This window comes from Ovis canadensis, chromosome 2 (genome assembly GCF_042477335.2).
Source record: "Ovis canadensis isolate MfBH-ARS-UI-01 breed Bighorn chromosome 2, ARS-UI_OviCan_v2, whole genome shotgun sequence".
Lineage (NCBI taxonomy): Eukaryota > Metazoa > Chordata > Mammalia > Artiodactyla > Bovidae > Ovis > Ovis canadensis.
This window is the reverse complement of record NC_091246.1, coordinates 90,433,159-90,450,570: the sequence shown is the minus strand read 5'-3', so window position 1 is coordinate 90,450,570 and position 17,412 is coordinate 90,433,159. Positions and strand designations below refer to the sequence as shown.

The 17,412-nt window shown below is 46.6% G+C and overlaps 2 protein-coding genes across 12 annotated transcripts in view; both read right to left on the bottom strand.

Annotated features, from left to right (window-relative positions):
- Positions 1-448: 448 nt before the first annotated feature.
- On the bottom strand, positions 449-1,045 carry LOC138432385 (interferon alpha-H-like). Its single transcript, XM_069573731.1, has one exon. It carries the CDS (start codon positions 1,043-1,045, stop codon positions 449-451), a length of 597 nt encoding a protein of 198 aa, XP_069429832.1.
- Positions 1,046-4,079: 3,034 nt separating this feature from the next.
- The window catches only part of KLHL9 (kelch like family member 9), a 35,513-nt gene continuing 22,180 nt past the window's right edge, over positions 4,080-17,412 (bottom strand). For 10 of the 11 annotated variants that reach the window (XM_069576656.1, XM_069576655.1, XM_069576662.1 and 7 more), the window contains 3 exons: positions 8,063-8,702; positions 5,471-5,616; positions 4,080-4,310 (listed from right to left, as the gene is read on the bottom strand). The gene's annotated coding sequence lies outside the window, so the exon portion shown is untranslated. Of the gene's footprint in view, positions 4,311-5,470; positions 5,617-8,062; positions 8,703-10,832; positions 11,017-17,412 lie in introns of all 11 variants that reach the window. The other variant, XM_069576658.1, reaches the window with a different exon arrangement.

Sequence of the window (17,412 nt, the reverse complement as noted above, 5' to 3'; positions counted from 1 at the left end):
AAGTTGTAAAAAAGGGTCAAGGAATTGTAAAATGTATTCTTTAATCAAATTACACATTCAGGCTTGGTGTTTCTTTTATAAAGCAACTGCAAATAAAGGAATTTTTTATAGGAAGAATTTAATGAGTGAAGAAAAATAATAAACTGCATACAGAGTATACATATTATTCTTTTAATGACAACATATATATACACATAATATTATATGGACAAAAATAATTTAAATCTTTATAAATAAGTAAATAAATAAATGTCCAAGTAGATAAATAAATGGATACGTCAGCTAGGGCATCTGTGAGGGACTAGTGCCTATAGAGTAGAACATGATATCCTTTAATATTCCTGAAATCATGTGACAAATTGATTCAGTTCAGGGCATGATGACAGCAGAAATGAGAGTCTTCCACGTGGCAGCACAGGAGGAAGTGTGGTCTGTTGGTCCATGAGAATCATTTCCGTGTTGAACCAGCTGTGTGTAAGTCCTTGCTCCTGAATCTCTCCTGCAAGTTTGTTGAGGAAGAGAAGGCTCTCATGACTTCTGCTCTGACAACCTCCCAGGCACAAGGGCTGTGTCCCTTCTCTTGCAGATAGAGAGTGACTCTGTGGAAGTATTTCCTCACAGTCAGGCTGGAGTCCTCCTTGAGCAGGGGAGCCCCTCGCAGCTCCTCCTCCTGCCTGAGACATGCTTGCAGGTCAGTGAGCTGCTGATCCAGTGCAGCGCGGAGCTTGTCCAGGAGGCTCTGGTCCCACGCAGCGGCCGAGCTCTCGGTGCTAAAGAGCTGGAAGGTGTGCTGGGTCACCTCGTGGAGCACAGAGATGGCTTGAGCCTTCTGCAACTGGCTGCCACCCGGCGCCTCCTGGGGGAATGCGAAGTCTTTTCTGTCCTGCAGGCAGGAGGAAGGGGAGGCCCTCCTCAGTTGTTGCAGGAGCGTCAGGACCCTCCTGTTGGCCAGGCTGTGGGTGTGAGGCAGGTGGCAGCCCCGAGAGCAGATGGCGTTGCAGCTGAGCAGCAGCAGGGCCAGGAGTAAGGACCAGGCTGCGGCCATCGGGACCTTGCAGATGCTTCTGGCCTGGGGCGGTGGGTGACTCTGTGAACCTGCTCTCTAGGTTCTCTGAAGACCTTCCTTCAGGCCTGGGGCTTAAATAGGAGCCAATGATTTCCATTTTCTGAAAGTTCCCCCTTACTTTCTACTTTTGTTTTTGCTTTTCATTTTGCACTCTCCAAATGTGTTCTGACAGCATTTGTCAACCGTTAATTTTTTTTCTTCATTATTGCCTCCCTTTCCCCCCATCCAGAGTCTTTTGAGATATTTTTTCTAATTTGCCCGCACTATGAAGTTTTGATATCACAGACATACTGTGGATCTATTTTTATACTCCATGTGTGTCCTTATACATAGAGAATGGGCGTGCTCTCCTTTCTCTTTGTGTTGAATACAAGGTTAGGTATGACATCGGCACTTCCCTGGTGGTCTAGTAGGACTCCAGGCTCCCAGTGCAAGGGGCCCAGGTTTGATCCCTAGTCAGGAAACTAGATCCCGCATGCTGCAGCTAACACCCGGCACAGCCTAATAAATTAATATTTTTCTTTAAAAAAAAAGAATGACATTGGCACTTCCCTGTTGGTCTAGTGGCTAAGAATCCACCTGCCAATGCAAGGGACCACAGGTTCGATCCATCATGCAGGAAGATCCCACATGCTGCAGGGCAACTAACCCCTACACACTCCTGAGCCCATAACTCCTGAGTCCTAGGGCCCATACTCTGCAACAGGAGAAGCCACTGCAATGAGAAGCCTGTGCACCACCCCTAGAGAGTAGCCCTGCCTTCTGCAGCTACAGAAAGCCTGAGTGCAGCAAAGGAGACCAAGCACAGCCAAAAATAAATAAACAACAACAATAATAATAAAAGATAGGAGTCCTGCGGCTTTATTTTGAGGCCACAGCTCTGCCATTTCCCTTTCTAACTGCAGGGAGAGGAAAGGAAGCAATTTGCCCTGGTACTCCAAGTGAAATTGCTGAAGGAATTTTTATAATTTGTTTGTGCTCCCTGTATTAGTTGACTCTGAGCATAGAGCACGTTATGGTAAATGTTGCTGCATTGCAAAAGTTTAGTAGCTTAAAACATTTTCTGCACACAATACAAACAATGTCCCTGTCACTATAGCTTTGAAATAACTTACTCTAAGATCAATCACACTAGGTAATAATTGTCTCAGCTCACAGATTCTGTAAGTCAGGGATTTATTTCCACAGGGCACAGAAGGAATGGCTTGTCCCTGTTTCACAATTTTTTAGGGCCTCAGATGCACAGATCACTGGGTAACTGGGGGTGACCTGGCAGTTGGTGGGTACTTTCACTTATAGATCTGATGCTAATAAGCCTCAGCTGGGACCTCAACTGGCCCTGGGCAGCGACGCACCTCTCTATGACCTCTCCTGTGGCCTGGTTTTCCTGTGAGCATGGTGCACTCAGTGTAGTTGTACCTTTTACATGGGGAGCTTGAGCTCAAAAGTGAGTGGTCCAGTGAACAAGCTATTATGACATAATCCACTGATTCTCAGTGATGGGAATTTTGTCCCTGAGGGGATGTTGGTGATGTCTGGAGACATTTCCAGTCACTAAAACTGGTGATGAGGGCTGACACTGGCATCTAATGGATAGAGGTGAGGGATGCTCTTCAATACCCTACAGTCCACACAGGATAGACAGCACAACAAAGAGTGATCTGCCTTCAATGTCTGCAGTGCCAAGGTTGATAAACCCTAACCTACCATTGGAAGTCATAGAATATGTTTCCAACAAATTACTCTGTAAACAGTGCACACGCTGTATGCTTAGGCAATCCAACCTGGATGTTCTCTTCTTTCTACGTCCCCTGCTAGACCGGTCCCTGCAGACTTAGACCCCACTCACAGGAACATGAGGGCCCCACCCAGTTTGGTGGGGGGCATTCTACTGCTTGGGCTAAAGCAGCTACACTTGCTACTTCACTAAAGGGTAATATCAGCCCTGGTGTTGGTCATTAACCCGAGGGGTTGTGAGGGATGGCCAGGCTCCTGGTTTCCTTGGTAACTGATGAGCCAACCTGAGGTCAGTTCCCCCTGGAAAGGCAACCTCAGTCCTCCCCAGGTACTGAGTAGCAAGGATGACTGGTGCATCCTGCCTGCTCTTTGCTGTTCACAGTGCAGTGTTCTTTGAGGACCTTCTGCTAAGCAGTAAGATCCCCAGTCCAATAAACCACTCATGTCTCTGCCACCAACTCCGGGCTCTTTCCTCAGTCTCCAGAGTGGGCAGCTCTTAGGCCTGAAGATGTGGGGGAATGCCGCTCAAACACTGGTGAGCCAGCCAAGAGGCCATGGAAACTCTGGTGAGTGCTGAGATGTAGGGAAATAAAAATGGGAAACAGACTGGAAGGGTGTTGCGGAGGGGTGCTAATCCCAAGGTGGCCAACCACTAGCAAGGGGGACCCTGAGGCCACTGTCCACTGTAAGGTTTGTCTTTCCAGATCCTTCTACTGCTGATATCCTCTTAACCTCAGGGTCTGTTTCCAGGTAACAAGCAGCAGCCCTGAGCTCATGGTCTATCTGACTGGACAGGGAAGGCTGGTGAATGCAGGCAAAATGCAAGGACCTGGGTTTCCTATCAGATACTTTGGGAGTTAACCTGGTTGGGTAATCAAGCAGACCCCCAACCCAACACTGCTAAACAGTTAACAGTCACAAGATTTAGGGATATGTAACTGAGGACAGGGCGTAAATTGGGCATGGCCAGTTCCCCAGAAAGGTTTTATCCAGGCCTCTGGCAAAGGTAGTGTACTAAGGATACCCTGGAGCTTTGGGGCATTGGAAGGGGGCAGAGCAATGGTTAAGTGTGATGGAACAACAGCTCTCTTCCATCTGCAATGTCTTAGAAGCAATGGAAGCCATAATCACAGGCTTCAATGAGGCATAGAGCAACGTGAAAAGCCACTGATGGGGAATCTAGAACAGCTGTGTGGGATAAATGGGATTCCCAAAGTTCCCGGGCACGTTCCTTGGGCTGCAATAGCATAGGAATGATATCATTTCCACAAGACTCTTGGGGAAGCAAAGCTTTTTATTCAAAGAGCATGTGCACAAAGAAGGGGCAAGAAAAAGCCAGCTCCCTGAGTAGAGGGGGGCGAGTTGCATTTCCAACAAATGGGAGGTTTGTCTCTGGGGACTGATAATGTCCAGAAATCATCACACTTCTTGGTTCAGCAGCAGGAGGCCCATGGTGGCTATCAGGAATGGTGAGCTTCAGTGTGGGGAAAGGAGTGTGTGAGATTTTCTGAAAGAAAGCACAAAACCAGGCACGGTTAAAGGTTACAATGGATGGACCTTCTTGCCTTGCGAACTAGGTATATGCTTTAGTGTAGCAGAGAGAAAGTTCTTTTATTTCTGGGAGACCGCTGCCACCCAGGTACCCAGACTCAGGACCCCAAAACATTGTCTGGTCTTTTTTCAAAATGGATGTACTCTTGTCTTCCTATCTCACCATGGACATTGATAGCGACAAGGAATCCCACTTTACTGACCATGGATTTCAGGAATGGCTGATGAGGCTGGTAAGCACTGGTGTTTCCACTTTTCCTTACAACCGTGCTGCTACAGGGCTCATTGGAAGGGTTATCACATGGCACCTGCTGTGGGGACTGGGGGTGGACAGACTGTGCAGTACTGCAGCCAGGACAGGAAACACAGGCCTGGGTGGAATTATCTGAGAGTGCTCTTAAGGCTTGTCTTTTGCTTACTGGTCAGGATCTCCCTGTATTGTCCTGCTGGATTTCCTCCCTGGCCTAAGGGCAGGGGATCAGCTGGAGCTCCAGCGCCAGGGGTGGCCTCTCTGCAAAGTGAGTCTGCTGGCTGGTGTGCAGCAGGATGCTGTGGGAAATCAGCCTGGCTAATGCAGCCATGTGGGACCAACAAAGAGTCTTATCTTCCTGTCCTGGGTGCCCAGAGCCTAGCTTACTGTGACACTTCTTAGCTGCTTTCCCTGTATTTGTGGTATTTGGTTGCTGGGCTGACCCAGCAACGTACTGACTGACCCTAAGGATGTCTAGGGTGGGGCAGCATTGTAAGGGTTGTGCAAGGTTATGTAGGGGGTCGGGGTGTATGTTCATGCCCTCAAGATGGCTGTTCTGCCCCTTCTATGCTCCCTGCTAGAGCATCTCTGCTGCACTTACACCCCACTCACAAGAACCTGCTTGCCCCAGCCCCACCTAGTGGTTGATCCAATGCTTAGGGAGAGAAGTAGCTCCACCTGCTAGTTCCTGAAAGGGAAATACCAATCCTGGTGATGGTCATGAGCCTGAGGTGTTCTGAGGGAGTGGAACCTGCTGTTGGTTTCCTTGATAAATGATGACCCAACCTGAAGTCTGTTTCCCATAGAAATGCTAATCTCCACCTACCCCTGGGCACCAAGTATCAAGGATGCCTGGCCTTTCTTACCTGCTGTTTGCTGTTGACAGTTGGGTGTTCTTTGAGAACCTTTGGCTATGTAGCATCCTCAGTCCAATAAACCACTGATGTCTCTGCCACCAACCTTGGGCTCAGCCACAGGTGAACCAGCCAAGAAGCCAAAGAAGTTTTGAGTGCTGAGATGTAGAGAAATAAAAATGGGAAACAGACTGGGGTCAGGGGTAGGGAAAGTGGGGGGAATGGGCAGGGGCACTAATCTCAAGGTGGCCTTCCACTAGCATGAGGGACCCTGTGGCTGCTGTCCACCATGAGGCATGTCTTTCTTAATCCTTTTACTGGTGATACCCTGTTAACCTCAGTTTCGTTTAAAAGTAGCAGCCCTGTGCTCGAGGCCAATCTGTGCTGGGATGGCTGGTGAATGCAGGCAAAATGCAAGGGCTGGGGTGTCCTGTCAAATACTTTGGGAGTAACCTGATCAGGTAATCGACTGTACCAGCAACCTACCACCCCTATCCCCAGAGCCACAGGCTTTGGGGATAATAACTGAGGACAGGCTTGTGAATTGGGTGTGACCAGTTCCCTTAAAGGGTTTCACTGGAACCTGTTGTGAACCCAACATATTAAGATACCACGGAGCTCCTGGGCCCAGCTCTCGAAGAGGATGGAGCAAGGACGCAGTGTGATGAAACCATAGCTCTCTGCTGTCCACAGTGTCTTAGAAGCAGTGGAAACCATAACCACAGGCTTCTATGAGTCATCAAGCAATGGCAAAAATCACTTCTGGGGAATCTAGAACAGCTGTGAGCAATAAATAGGACTGCCATTGTTCCCAAGCCCTTTCTAGATCCTTGGGCAGCAAAATCATAGGAATGATACCACTTCCAGAAGACTCTTAGGCAAGCAAAGCTTTTTATTACAACAGAGGACTTGTGCCCAAGGGAGAAGGGGCAAAAAAAGAAAAAGGAAAACCAAAGCAGCCTCCACGAGTAGAACAGCGAGTTGCCTGTTTAAGAAGAGAGACTTTGTCTCATGAGCTGATAAGGATGGTAAGCACTGGTATTTCTACCTGACTGACAACCTTGCTGCTGGCAGGCTAACTGGAAGTCTTACTATGTGGCATCTGTTGTGAGGACTGAGGGTGAACAGACTGCGTGGTACTGCAGGCCAAGGCAGGAAACACAGGCAGGGGTGACATTATCTGAGATGGTGTCAAGGCTTGTCTTTTTCTTACTGGTCAGAACCTCCCTGTATCATCCTTCTGGATTTTCTCCCTGACGAGGGTGGGGAATCAGCTGGAGGACTGGGTGACCATGGTGGCCTCACTGCAAATGAGTGTGCTGGCGGGGTGTGCAGCAGGACTGGGTGGGAAATCAGTCTGGCTAGTGCAGCCACGTTGGGCCAGCGAAGACCCTTGCCTTCTTCCTGTCCTGGGCCTAGTTTACTATGACACTTCTTAGCTGCTCTCCTTTGTTTCTTTTTTATTTGGTTACAGGGTACCTGTACACACTAGACTGACCCCACGGATGTCTCTGAAGAGGGACACCAGGATAATAAGTTGTGCAGGGTATGTTCAGGGCAGAATGTATGGTCAGGTCGCTGAAGATGGCTCTTCTCCATCCCCTGCTAGACCCGTCCCTGATACAGGTATACCCCACTCAAGGACCATGCTTGCCCCTGTCCTACCTAATGGCCAAAAGGGCTCCACTGCTAGTTCATTAAGGAGAAATATCAGCCCTGGTGATGGACATTAACCTGAGGGGTTGTGAGGGACTGGCCCCAGCTGCTGGTTTCTTTAGTAACCGATGAACCAACCTCAGGTCAGTTTTGCCTAGAAATACTAGTCTGTATCCGCCACCACCCCCTGGCCCCGCCCCCCAACTAGAGTAGCAAAGATGACGTGTCTGTCGTTTGCTGTTCCCAGCTGGATGTTCTTGGAAGACCTCTGGCTTCAGACATGTAAGATCCCTAGTTCAATAAACCACTAACGTCTCTGCCACTTACTCTGGGCTCTTTCCTCAACCTCTAGGCTGGGCAACTCTAAAACTTGCAGGCCTGCCGGATGCAGCTCAACCACTGGTGAGCCAGCAAAGAAGCTCTGGTGAGTGCTGAGATGTAGGGAAATAAAACTGGGAAACAGACTAGGGTGGGGTTTGGGGAGAAAGGGTGGGGTTGCTAATCCTAAAGTGGCCCTCCACTAGAGGAGACCCTATGGCTGCTGTCTACTGTGAGGCATGTCTTTCTAGACCCTTACACTGATGATATCCTGTTAACCTCAGGGTCTCTTTCCAGTTAGTTATAAAGTAGACATCCTTGCCCCTGGTCGATCTGACTGCACGGGGATGGCTGGTGCATGCAGGCAAAATGCAAGGACCTGGTTTCTTTCTTTATCAAATGCTTTGGGAGTTACTTGGTTGGGTAATTGATTGTACTCACCACCCCTAAACTGTTAAAAGCTACCGGTTTTAGGAATATTAACTGAGGACAGGCTTGTGAATTGGACCCCAGACTACTGTCTGATCTTTTTTCACAATGGTTGTACTCTTATCGAAATATCTCACCATAGACATTGATAGTGACCAAGGAATCCCAGTTTACTGGCCAAGTTCTGGTGTTTCCACTTACCTTATAACCTTGCTGCTGCAGGCTAGTTGTGGCACCAGCTGTGGGGTCTAGGGGTGGACAGACCATGTGGTACTGCAGCCAGGACAGGAAACACAGGCCTGGGTGGCATTATCTGAGAATGCTCTTAAGGCTTATCTTTTTCTTACTGGTCAGGACCTCTCTGTATTGTCCTGCTAGATTTCCTCCTTAGCTTGAGGGCAGGGAATCAGCTGGAGGACTGGGTGACAGTGATGGTCTCTCTGCAAAGTGAATCTGCTGGCTGGTGTGCAGCAGGATGCCAAGGGAAATCAGCCTGGCTAATGCAGCCACGTGGGGCCAATAAAGACTCTTGCCTTCTTCCTGTCCCGATTGCCAAGGGCCTTGCTTACTCTTGACACTTCTTAGCTGCTGTCCTTTGTATTTAATGCATTGATATTTGGTTGTAGATGCTGCTACATACTCTTGAGACTGAAAAAAGCTGGCTTAAAACTCAACATTCAGAAAACTTAGATCATGGCATCTGGTCCTATCACTTCATGGCAAATAGATGGGGAAACAGTGGAAACTTTTATTTTGGGGGGGCTCCAAAATCACTGCAGATGGTGATTGCAGCCGTGAAGTTAAAAGATGCTTGATCCTTGGAAGAAAAGTGATGACCAACCTAGACAGCATATTAAAAAGCAGAGACATTACTTTGTCAACAAAGATCTGTCTAGTCAAGGCTATGGTTTTTCCAGTAGTCATGTATGGATGTGAGAGTTGGACTATAAAGAAAGCTGAGTGCCAAAGAATTGATGCTTTTGAACTGTGGTGTTGGAAAAGACTCTTGAGAGTCCCTTGGACTGCAAGGAGATCCAACCAGTCCATCCTAAATGAAACCAGTTCTGAATAGTCATTGAAAGGACTGATGCTGAGGCTGAAACTCCAATACTTTGGACACCTGATGAGAAGAGCTGACTCACTGGAGAAGACCCTGATGCTGGGAAAGATTGAAGGTGGGAGGAAAAGGGGATGAGAGAGGATGAAATGGTTGGATGGCATCACTAACTCAGTGGACATGAGTTTGAGGAAGCTCCAGGAGTTAGTGATGGACAGGGAAGCCTGGCGTGCTGCAGTCCATGGGGTTGCAAAGAATCGCACATGACTGAGCAACTGAACTGAACCGCTACATACTGGACTGACCCAGAGGATGTCTTAGAATATGGGCAGACCATGATTGTAAGGGCTGTGCAGGGTATGTAGGGAGGTGAGGTGTATGGTCAGGCCCTTCAAGATGACTTCTCTTGCTCTTTCTACATCTCCTACTAGACAGGTCCCTGCAGACCTACACTCCACTCACAGGAATGTGCTTGCCCTTGCCCCACCTAGTGGCTGTTCTAATACTTAGGCCCAAAGGGCTCATCTGCTAGTTCCTAAAAGGTAAATTTCTCTGGAAGGAATGATGCTGAAGCTGACACTCCAGTACTCTGGCCACCTCATGCGAAGAGTTGACTCATTGGAAAAGACTGATGCTGGGAGGGATTGGGGGCAGGAGGTGAAGGGGATGACAGAGGATGAGATGGCCGGATGGCATCATCGACTTGATGGACGTTGAGTCTGAGTGAACTCCGGGAGTTGGTGATGGACAGGGAGGCCTGGCGTGCTGCAATTCATGGGGTCGCAAAGAGTTGGACACGACTGAGCAAATGAACTGAACAGAAAAGGTAAATATTAGCCCTTGTGATGGCGGGTAACTTGAGTAGTTTAAAGGAAGAGCCCCATGCTGCTGGTTTCCTTAGTAACTGATGAGCCAAATCTGATGGAAATTCTCAGAATAATAGTATCTTCCTCCCTCAAATAGGTGAGATTGCCTGCATTCCACTGGGTGTTGCTGCAGTATTTTGCTTAAGATTTCCTTTCCATTTAGCCATTGATTATTCTGTGTTTGTGCACATACAAGAATTGATGGCCAGTAAGAGTTGAACACGATAGAAGCAACTGAACATGAAGGAGGTACAATGGAACAGAAGCATTCTCACATTTAAAGAGTGAAGTAGATTCAATTTGGTGAGAAATGGCAAGGTTTCCAAGGCACCTGTGGGATGGCAATTAGCATTGTTGGTATCCTTGGAAGATTAAATCTGTCAGTCTTTTGCCCTGTGGTTTTGCAACTTTTGCTCTTTGAAGTGGAGACTATGAAATCTTTTATCTTCTGAAAGTTTCAAAACTAGTGCTTTTGATATTATTTCAAGGGACTTGGGTAAGGATGTGTTCACAATGCTGAATGTTTAATATACAATCTAACTACACTATGGCTATGAGAATGTTAAGGACACATCTAAACCTTTTTTCTTAACCTATTAGTCGAAGGATAGAGCTTTTCTCAAATTCTTCAGATATTTTCTTGCATAGTTAAAAATGTTACTTATATGCATAAAATAGAAGAGGCCATGTTCCACCCTCCCCATCCACCCCGCGCCGCCAGAAAATATTAGCACCAAATTTCTTCTCTCTGACCACTCAGGGAACAGATGGGGCTGGAAGACTGCTAGTTCTGAACGCTCTCCTTTCCTGATGTTGTAATGAAGCCCAGCAGCTACAGACCCCCAGAAATAGCTCTATAGTTAAACCAAGCCAGGGTTTCTTTTTTCTTTTTTTTTTTGCAGTGAGAGACATCTCCGTGAAGAAACATGAGGCGGCTCAGGAGGAAGAAGTGGGAAGGGGATCTGTCCAGGGTTTGAGCTTGGATGACATGATTCTAAGGAAGTCAGGGAGGAGGGTGACAGTTCAGGGTTAAAATGTTTGAGCTCACATGAGCTATTTTCCCGGAGGTCCGAGGAACACAGTGGAGCTTGGGTAGTCCTTGCTGCTTTCTTACGGTCACTCTAACACTGAGAGGGTTGTGTTGTTTGCCACATTTCTTTAGAAATGTTAGGAAGATCACCTTTTGTCCCCCGATAGAAGGGGATTAAAGAGAATCCTGTTTCTGTTTTTCCCTGGAAAATATAATGGATAGATAAGGAAAAGAGTGTATGAAAACCCACTCACTATATGAAGCTTTGCATCTGGTTTGGGAATCAGGATGTTTCTCTGTTGTATCAAAGTGGCTCAGATCCTTCAAGATGATTAGAGATGTATGGGACAAACAGAATAAATCTATATGTGAGAGAACAGTGTTTCTCAGCATTATATTCTTCGTATTAATAAAAGCAGTTTTTATAAGTCAGCTTGAGGAGAAGAGAACTGTGGACAGTGTAGTAGAGATAAGGTCTAGAGTGTAGTCATTCCTCAGGGATGGACGAAGGCTAATACTAAGAGTTAAATGGGCGTAGTGTGGAGATTTTTCTTTTGACCCTGCTCTTCTGAAAGACAGAAGTCGGATGGTGAAACAGTAAGATTGCTGTTGTTTAGTCGCTAAGTCATGTCCAACTCTTTTGTGACCCTGGGGACTACAGCTGGCCAGACTCCTCTGTCTGTGGGGTTTCCTAGGCAAAGAATACCAGAGTGGGTTGCCATTTCTTTCTCCAGGGGTCTTCCCAACCCAGGAATCGAACCTGCGTCTCTTACTTCACAGGCAGATTCTTTCTTGCTGAGCCACCAGGGAAGCCGACAGTAAAGGATGCTAGAGGGAAGCTAATCACTTTTGGCAGGGATGGTGCACAGGAGTAGCAGGTTGTGCATTTTTCTTGTGCCTGATACCACCACCTTCTGCAGTCATCTGTACATCTCTCTAAACAGAATGGTTTCGGTCCAGCAATATCTGTGAAGTATTAACTACCCCAAGGAAGTGAGATTATGGACAGAAGAATGGTCAGTTTTACTGACTTTTAAAAAGAAAACATCCAGCTAGTGACTTGTTTGTAGTTCAAGACTGGTTAGTGCAGTAATGCCCTGGAGAAGGAAATAGCAAGCCACTCCAGTATTGTTGCTTGGGAAAACCCATGGACAGAGAAGCGTGCTGGGCTACAGTCCATGGGGGTCACAAAAGAGTCAGACATGACTTAGCAACTAAACAACAGTAAGATGATTCTAGCTCTGTCACTGTCCTGAACAAAGTCCCCTTGCTGCTAACACCCCTGCACAGGACCAAGGCATCAGCAGACTTAGGTCAAAGTTACAGTCCTGGTTGCTGCTTAGGTCTTGATAGGGATTCTCTATGGTGTCCCAGTGGACACTCCACATAGGCAGGTTGTCTACTGGGAGCTCTGACCAGATGCAAGTGCCCAGGAGGATATGTAAAAACACATTTCTGGAACTCAGTTTGGGGGCCAAGAGAACACCTCTCAGCTCAGTCTAAAAGAAGCTGTTGCACGTGGCTGGTAAGTGGTTGTACTACGAGGTAAGTGGTGAGGGTGAATGAGAAGTGCAGATACCAATACTGGAGAAGTAAACCAAGTGGACACTTTAAGTGGAGTCCATAACCCACTCCCCTTACAGGTACAGGAGGAAAAGTTGAGGGCACAGGTTAGTTCACTAATGGAAAGTCAGCCTGGAAGGTCAGAAAGCCCTTTTCTTTCCCATTCTCTAAGTGTAAGTGATGCCTTTGAGTGTGTCTGGGTACACAGCATACATGGAAGGTTTGTGAACAGTGTTATCAGGAGAAGGATGGAGAGCTCAATAACCACTCTGCCTACTATGAAGAAATGAGTTTTATTGATCACTAATCCCTGTCTGGAATGTGTTGGCTTCTAAGTGATAAACTATCCTTCTCAAATAACATAAAAGTTCAGTCAGTAGAAATTAGACCTGTCCCTCACTCACACATATAGAGTCTGCTGATAGGCTGTTGGGTGAAATAACACAAAGAATGAGAAACCTCTACCACTATAGTCAGAGCCTTCTGGAAGACGGACTAGTAAAGAGCTAGAAATACTACATGAACTTAAAACTGAGAAGGGCCTATATATACAGTGAAACAACTGAGCTCAGGTAACAGACATTAACCGCCATCAGCAGCTTCATATTCATCTTGTTCTAATACTGTATTAAATAGAACAGGAGGACAAGCTTATATCTAGAAAAGGTCTATGGGCGTAAGTACATTCTTGACAGCCTTCAGGAGGCACAATTAAGAGGTCACCTGAGGGAGAGAACGCTCAGTACACAAACATTTCGCTCTGAGACAATGTTCTGGAGACAGATGAAATGGGTAGTTCCCTGTGTGTGTGCTAAGTCACTTCAGTCATTCAGTCATGTCTGACTCTGCAACCCCATGGACAGCAGCACGCCAGGATTCCTTGTCCATCACCAATTCCCGGAGCCTCCTCAAACTCATGTCCATTGAGTCAGTGATACCATGCCAACCATCCTCTGTCATCCCCCTTTTCCTCCCACCTTCAATCTTTCCCTGCATCAGGGTCTTTTCCAATGAGTCAGTTCTTTACATCAGGTGGCCAAAGTATTGGAGTTTCAGCTTCAGCATCAGTCCCTCCAATGACTATTCAGAACTGATTTCCTTTAGGATGGACTAGTTGGATCTCCTTGCAGTCCAAGGGACTCTCAAGAGTCTTCTCCAGCACCATAGTTCAAAAACATCAATTCTTTGGTGCTCAGCTTTCTTTATAGTCCAATTCTCACATCCATAAATGACTACTGGAAAAACCACCGCTTTGACCATACGGACCTTTGTTGGCAAAGTAATGTGTCTACTTTTTAATATGCTGTCTAGGTTGGTCATAGCTTTTCTTCCAAGGAGCAAGTGTCTTTTAATTTAATGGCTGCAGTCACCATCTGCAGTGATTTTGGAGCCCCAAAAATAAAGTCTGCCACTGTTTCCCCACCTATGTGCTATGAAGTGATGGGACCAGATGCCATGAGCTTAGTTTCTGAATGTTGAGTTTTAAGTCAACTTTTCACCCTCTTCTTTCACTTTCATCAAGAGGCTCTTTAGTTCCTCTTCACTTTCTGCCGTAAGGGTAGTGTCATCCGCCTATCTGAGGTTATTGATATTTCTTCTGGCAATCTGTGCTTCATGCAGCCCAGCATTTCACATGATGTACTCTGCATAGTTTAAATAAGCAGGGTGACAATATACAGCCTTGATGTACTGCTTTCCCGATTTGGAACCAGTCTGTTGTTCCATGTCCAACTCTTTGGGACCCTATGGACTGTAGACCGCCAGACTCCCTCTGTCCATGGGATTCCCCAGGCAAGAGTTCTGGAGTGGACTGGCACACCCTCCTCCAGGGGATCTTCCTGACCCAGGAAGATCAAACACTGATCAAACACTCCTCTCCTGCATTGGCAGGTTGAGTTCTTTACCACTAGCGCCACCTGGGAAATGGGTAGTTCCCTAGCCCCAAAATAGGCTTTCTTGGAGCCCAGGGATGGTACTAAAAAGAATTTGGATCAGCTGGTCCAGAAGCCACTGTCTATGACACATGAGTGCTTACGTACATGTTGCTCTCTGGGCTGGATAAAAGCTTTGTGGCTAGAGCAGTGACCTGATCCTAGCATCTGCAAGGGCAAAGCAATATAAAAAGCCCTTATGATAGTATGTTTACCAAGTTTACTTATACCTGCGTATTTGCACATTAAATCCTTTCTGCAATGAAAAGATTTACTCTTAGTGTGATACTTTGTAAGCTGAAGCTTTCAGTTTACAATCCATTTTTTAAAAAAGCCACATAGTAATGGGTGTGAATACTCAAAATCCAGATGATATGTTTCAGATTTGTAGCAAACTCAGATTATATGAATTTATCAATAAGATAAAAGCCAAAGCAATTTAAATCTGTATTTTTGTGCTACACCAAATAAAGTGGAGTAGACAGACCATGTCTTAGGAGCATGCCAAAACCTGCAGAACAACATCAATGAAGCAGACCAGAACCAACCAGAAGAGATCTTCTACAACTAAAGACATGAAAAAAGAAACTACAGTGAGACTGGGAAGGAGGGGCAGACTTGGATATAGTCATGTTCCATACCACCCCTCCTGGGATGGGAGACCCACCAACTGGTATAGTTCTATTGCAGAAGTTTTCTCACAGAATTAAGTTTTGAGCCCCACATTGGGCTCCTCAGCCTGAGGGTCCTGCACCAAGAAGTTGAGTCCCCAGAGCATTTGGCTTTGAAGGTCAGTGGGGCTTATTTCTCCCAGTCCTTTGGGACTCACAAAATTGACTCCCCTTTTAAAGGGCACACAATTTCTCTGCAATGAGACCCAGGGTTAAAGCAGAAAATTGACAGGACCTCGGGCCAGACCTACCTGCTGGTCTTGGGGAGTCTCTCGGAGAGGTAGCAGGATGGGTGGCTGCAGCTGACCCCAGGGACACAGCCATCAGCAGCAGACCCTTCAGCCACATGGACACTGGATGGGCAGGCACTGTTGTGGGATCCTCTCTAGCTCATCAGTGCCAAGACCTGGCCCCACCCAACAGCTGTAAGGAGCCAGTGCTGCAACACCTCAGGCCACACAACTTACTGGGTAGGATAACAGTGGACAGGTTGTATAAGGGGAGGTGGGGGAGAGGGGTACCAGACCTCAGACTCAAAACCACAATCTTGCAGCCAGTGGACCCAGCCTACCCACAGCTAGCCACACCATGCACTGGGACAAGCTGGCCCTGGCCCTGCCCACTAGCATGCCAAAACAAGCTTAAGGACACCCCATACCCAGCGGTGTCCGGAACCCCACCCCCACCCCCCACCGATACCAGCTCTGGGATCTCTGGGCCCTGCAGCCTGAGTCTAGGATCTAGCTTTGCCTGCCAGTAGTCTGGAACTAATTTGAGGAGCTACCCTGGGACCTGGCATGAAGCCCATCACCAGTGGGCAGGCAACAGCCCCAGTCTTCTGGACCTTGGCTCTGCTTACCAGTGAGCCAGCACTAGCCCTGCAGCCCCTGGGGTCCTGAAAAGAGACAAGGCCCCACCAACCAGCAGGTGGCAGCCTGTGAACCAGGCAAGGCATGGCAACCAACCATAATAGGAGCTAACTAAGCTTACCAGACTCCCCATATAGCCCACCTGCCACAATCAAGGACCCACACCACCCTTGTTGGGGGGGAGAGGAATGCCTAGAGCATACAGCATGGGAAATGAGAGGGGACTGCACTGCTAGAATGCATAAGATGTTTCCTAGAGAAGGCCACTTCTGCAAGAACACACAAAATGAGAAACATGTTCCAGATGAAGGAAGAATGAAGTAGATTTACAGCTTAACCAAGAAGAGTTCAGGGTAATAATGAAAGAACTTGGGAAAAGAACGAATGCACAGAGAAGTTAGAAAATTTTTAACAGTAAGAATAAATATAAAGAACACAATAACTGAAATGGAAAATATACATGAAGGAATCAAAAACAGACTAAGAGACACAGAGAAATGAACCAGTGAGCTCGACACCTCTAGGATTACAATAAGCACACTAATTATTTGCATCATAGGGGTCCCAGAATGAGGAGAGGGGAAAAAGGAGCTGAGAACATATTTGAAGATATACTAATTGAAAACTTCCATAACCTGGGAATGGAAACAGTCGTGTAAGTCCAGGAAGCAGAGTCCCAGAAAGGATTAACCCCAAGAGGAAAACACCAAGACACTGTAATTTAAATGAGAAAAATTAAAGAGAATATTAAAAGCAGCAAGAGAAAAACAATAAACATACAAGGGAATCCCCATAAGACTATCAGGTAATTTTTCAGCAGAAATTCTGCAGGCCAGAAGGGAGTGGCACAATATATTTAAAGTGATGAAAGCAAACAACCTCCAAACAAGAATACACAGCAAGGCTCTCCTTCAGATTGGGTGAAGCATCATGGATGAGCAAAAGCTGAAAGAATACAGCACTACCAAACCAGCTTTACAAATGATAAAGGAACTGTTCTATGCCAAAAAAGAGAAAAAAAAACATAACAAAAGCCACAACTAGAAACAAAATTATGCAATGAAAAAGCTCACTAGTAAAGGCAGGTATGCAGTAAAGGTAGAAAATCATCCAAGCACAAAGCTAGTAGGAATGTTAAAAGACAAAAGTAGTCAAATCATCTATATCCACAATAAGCAGTTAAGGGATACACAAAATAACTATATAAAACATACCAAAAACAGTAACCGAAGGGAGGAAAGTACAATGCATTTGAAATAAAGAGACCAGCAACTTAAAACAATCGTGTATGTATACAGATTGTATGTGTATGTGTATAGATTGCTATATAAAAGAGTCATGTCTGACTCTTTGGGATCCCATGAACTGTAGCCCACCAGGCTCCTCTGTCCATGGGATTCTCCAGGCAAGAATACTGGAGGGGGTTGCCATTTCCTCCTCCAGGGGGTCTTTCTGACCCAGGGATCAAACCTGGGTCTCTTGTGTCTCTGGCCTTGGCAGGCGGGCTCTTTACTGCTGAGTCACCTGGTGACTGCTATAATATATAGATTGCTATATAAAAACC

What these genes read in the sequence shown, in the direction of transcription:
- LOC138432385 (XM_069573731.1), bottom strand. Translation starts at nt 1,045, where the DNA reads ATGGCCGCAGCCTGGTCCTTACTCCTGGCCCTGCTGCTGCTCAGCTGC.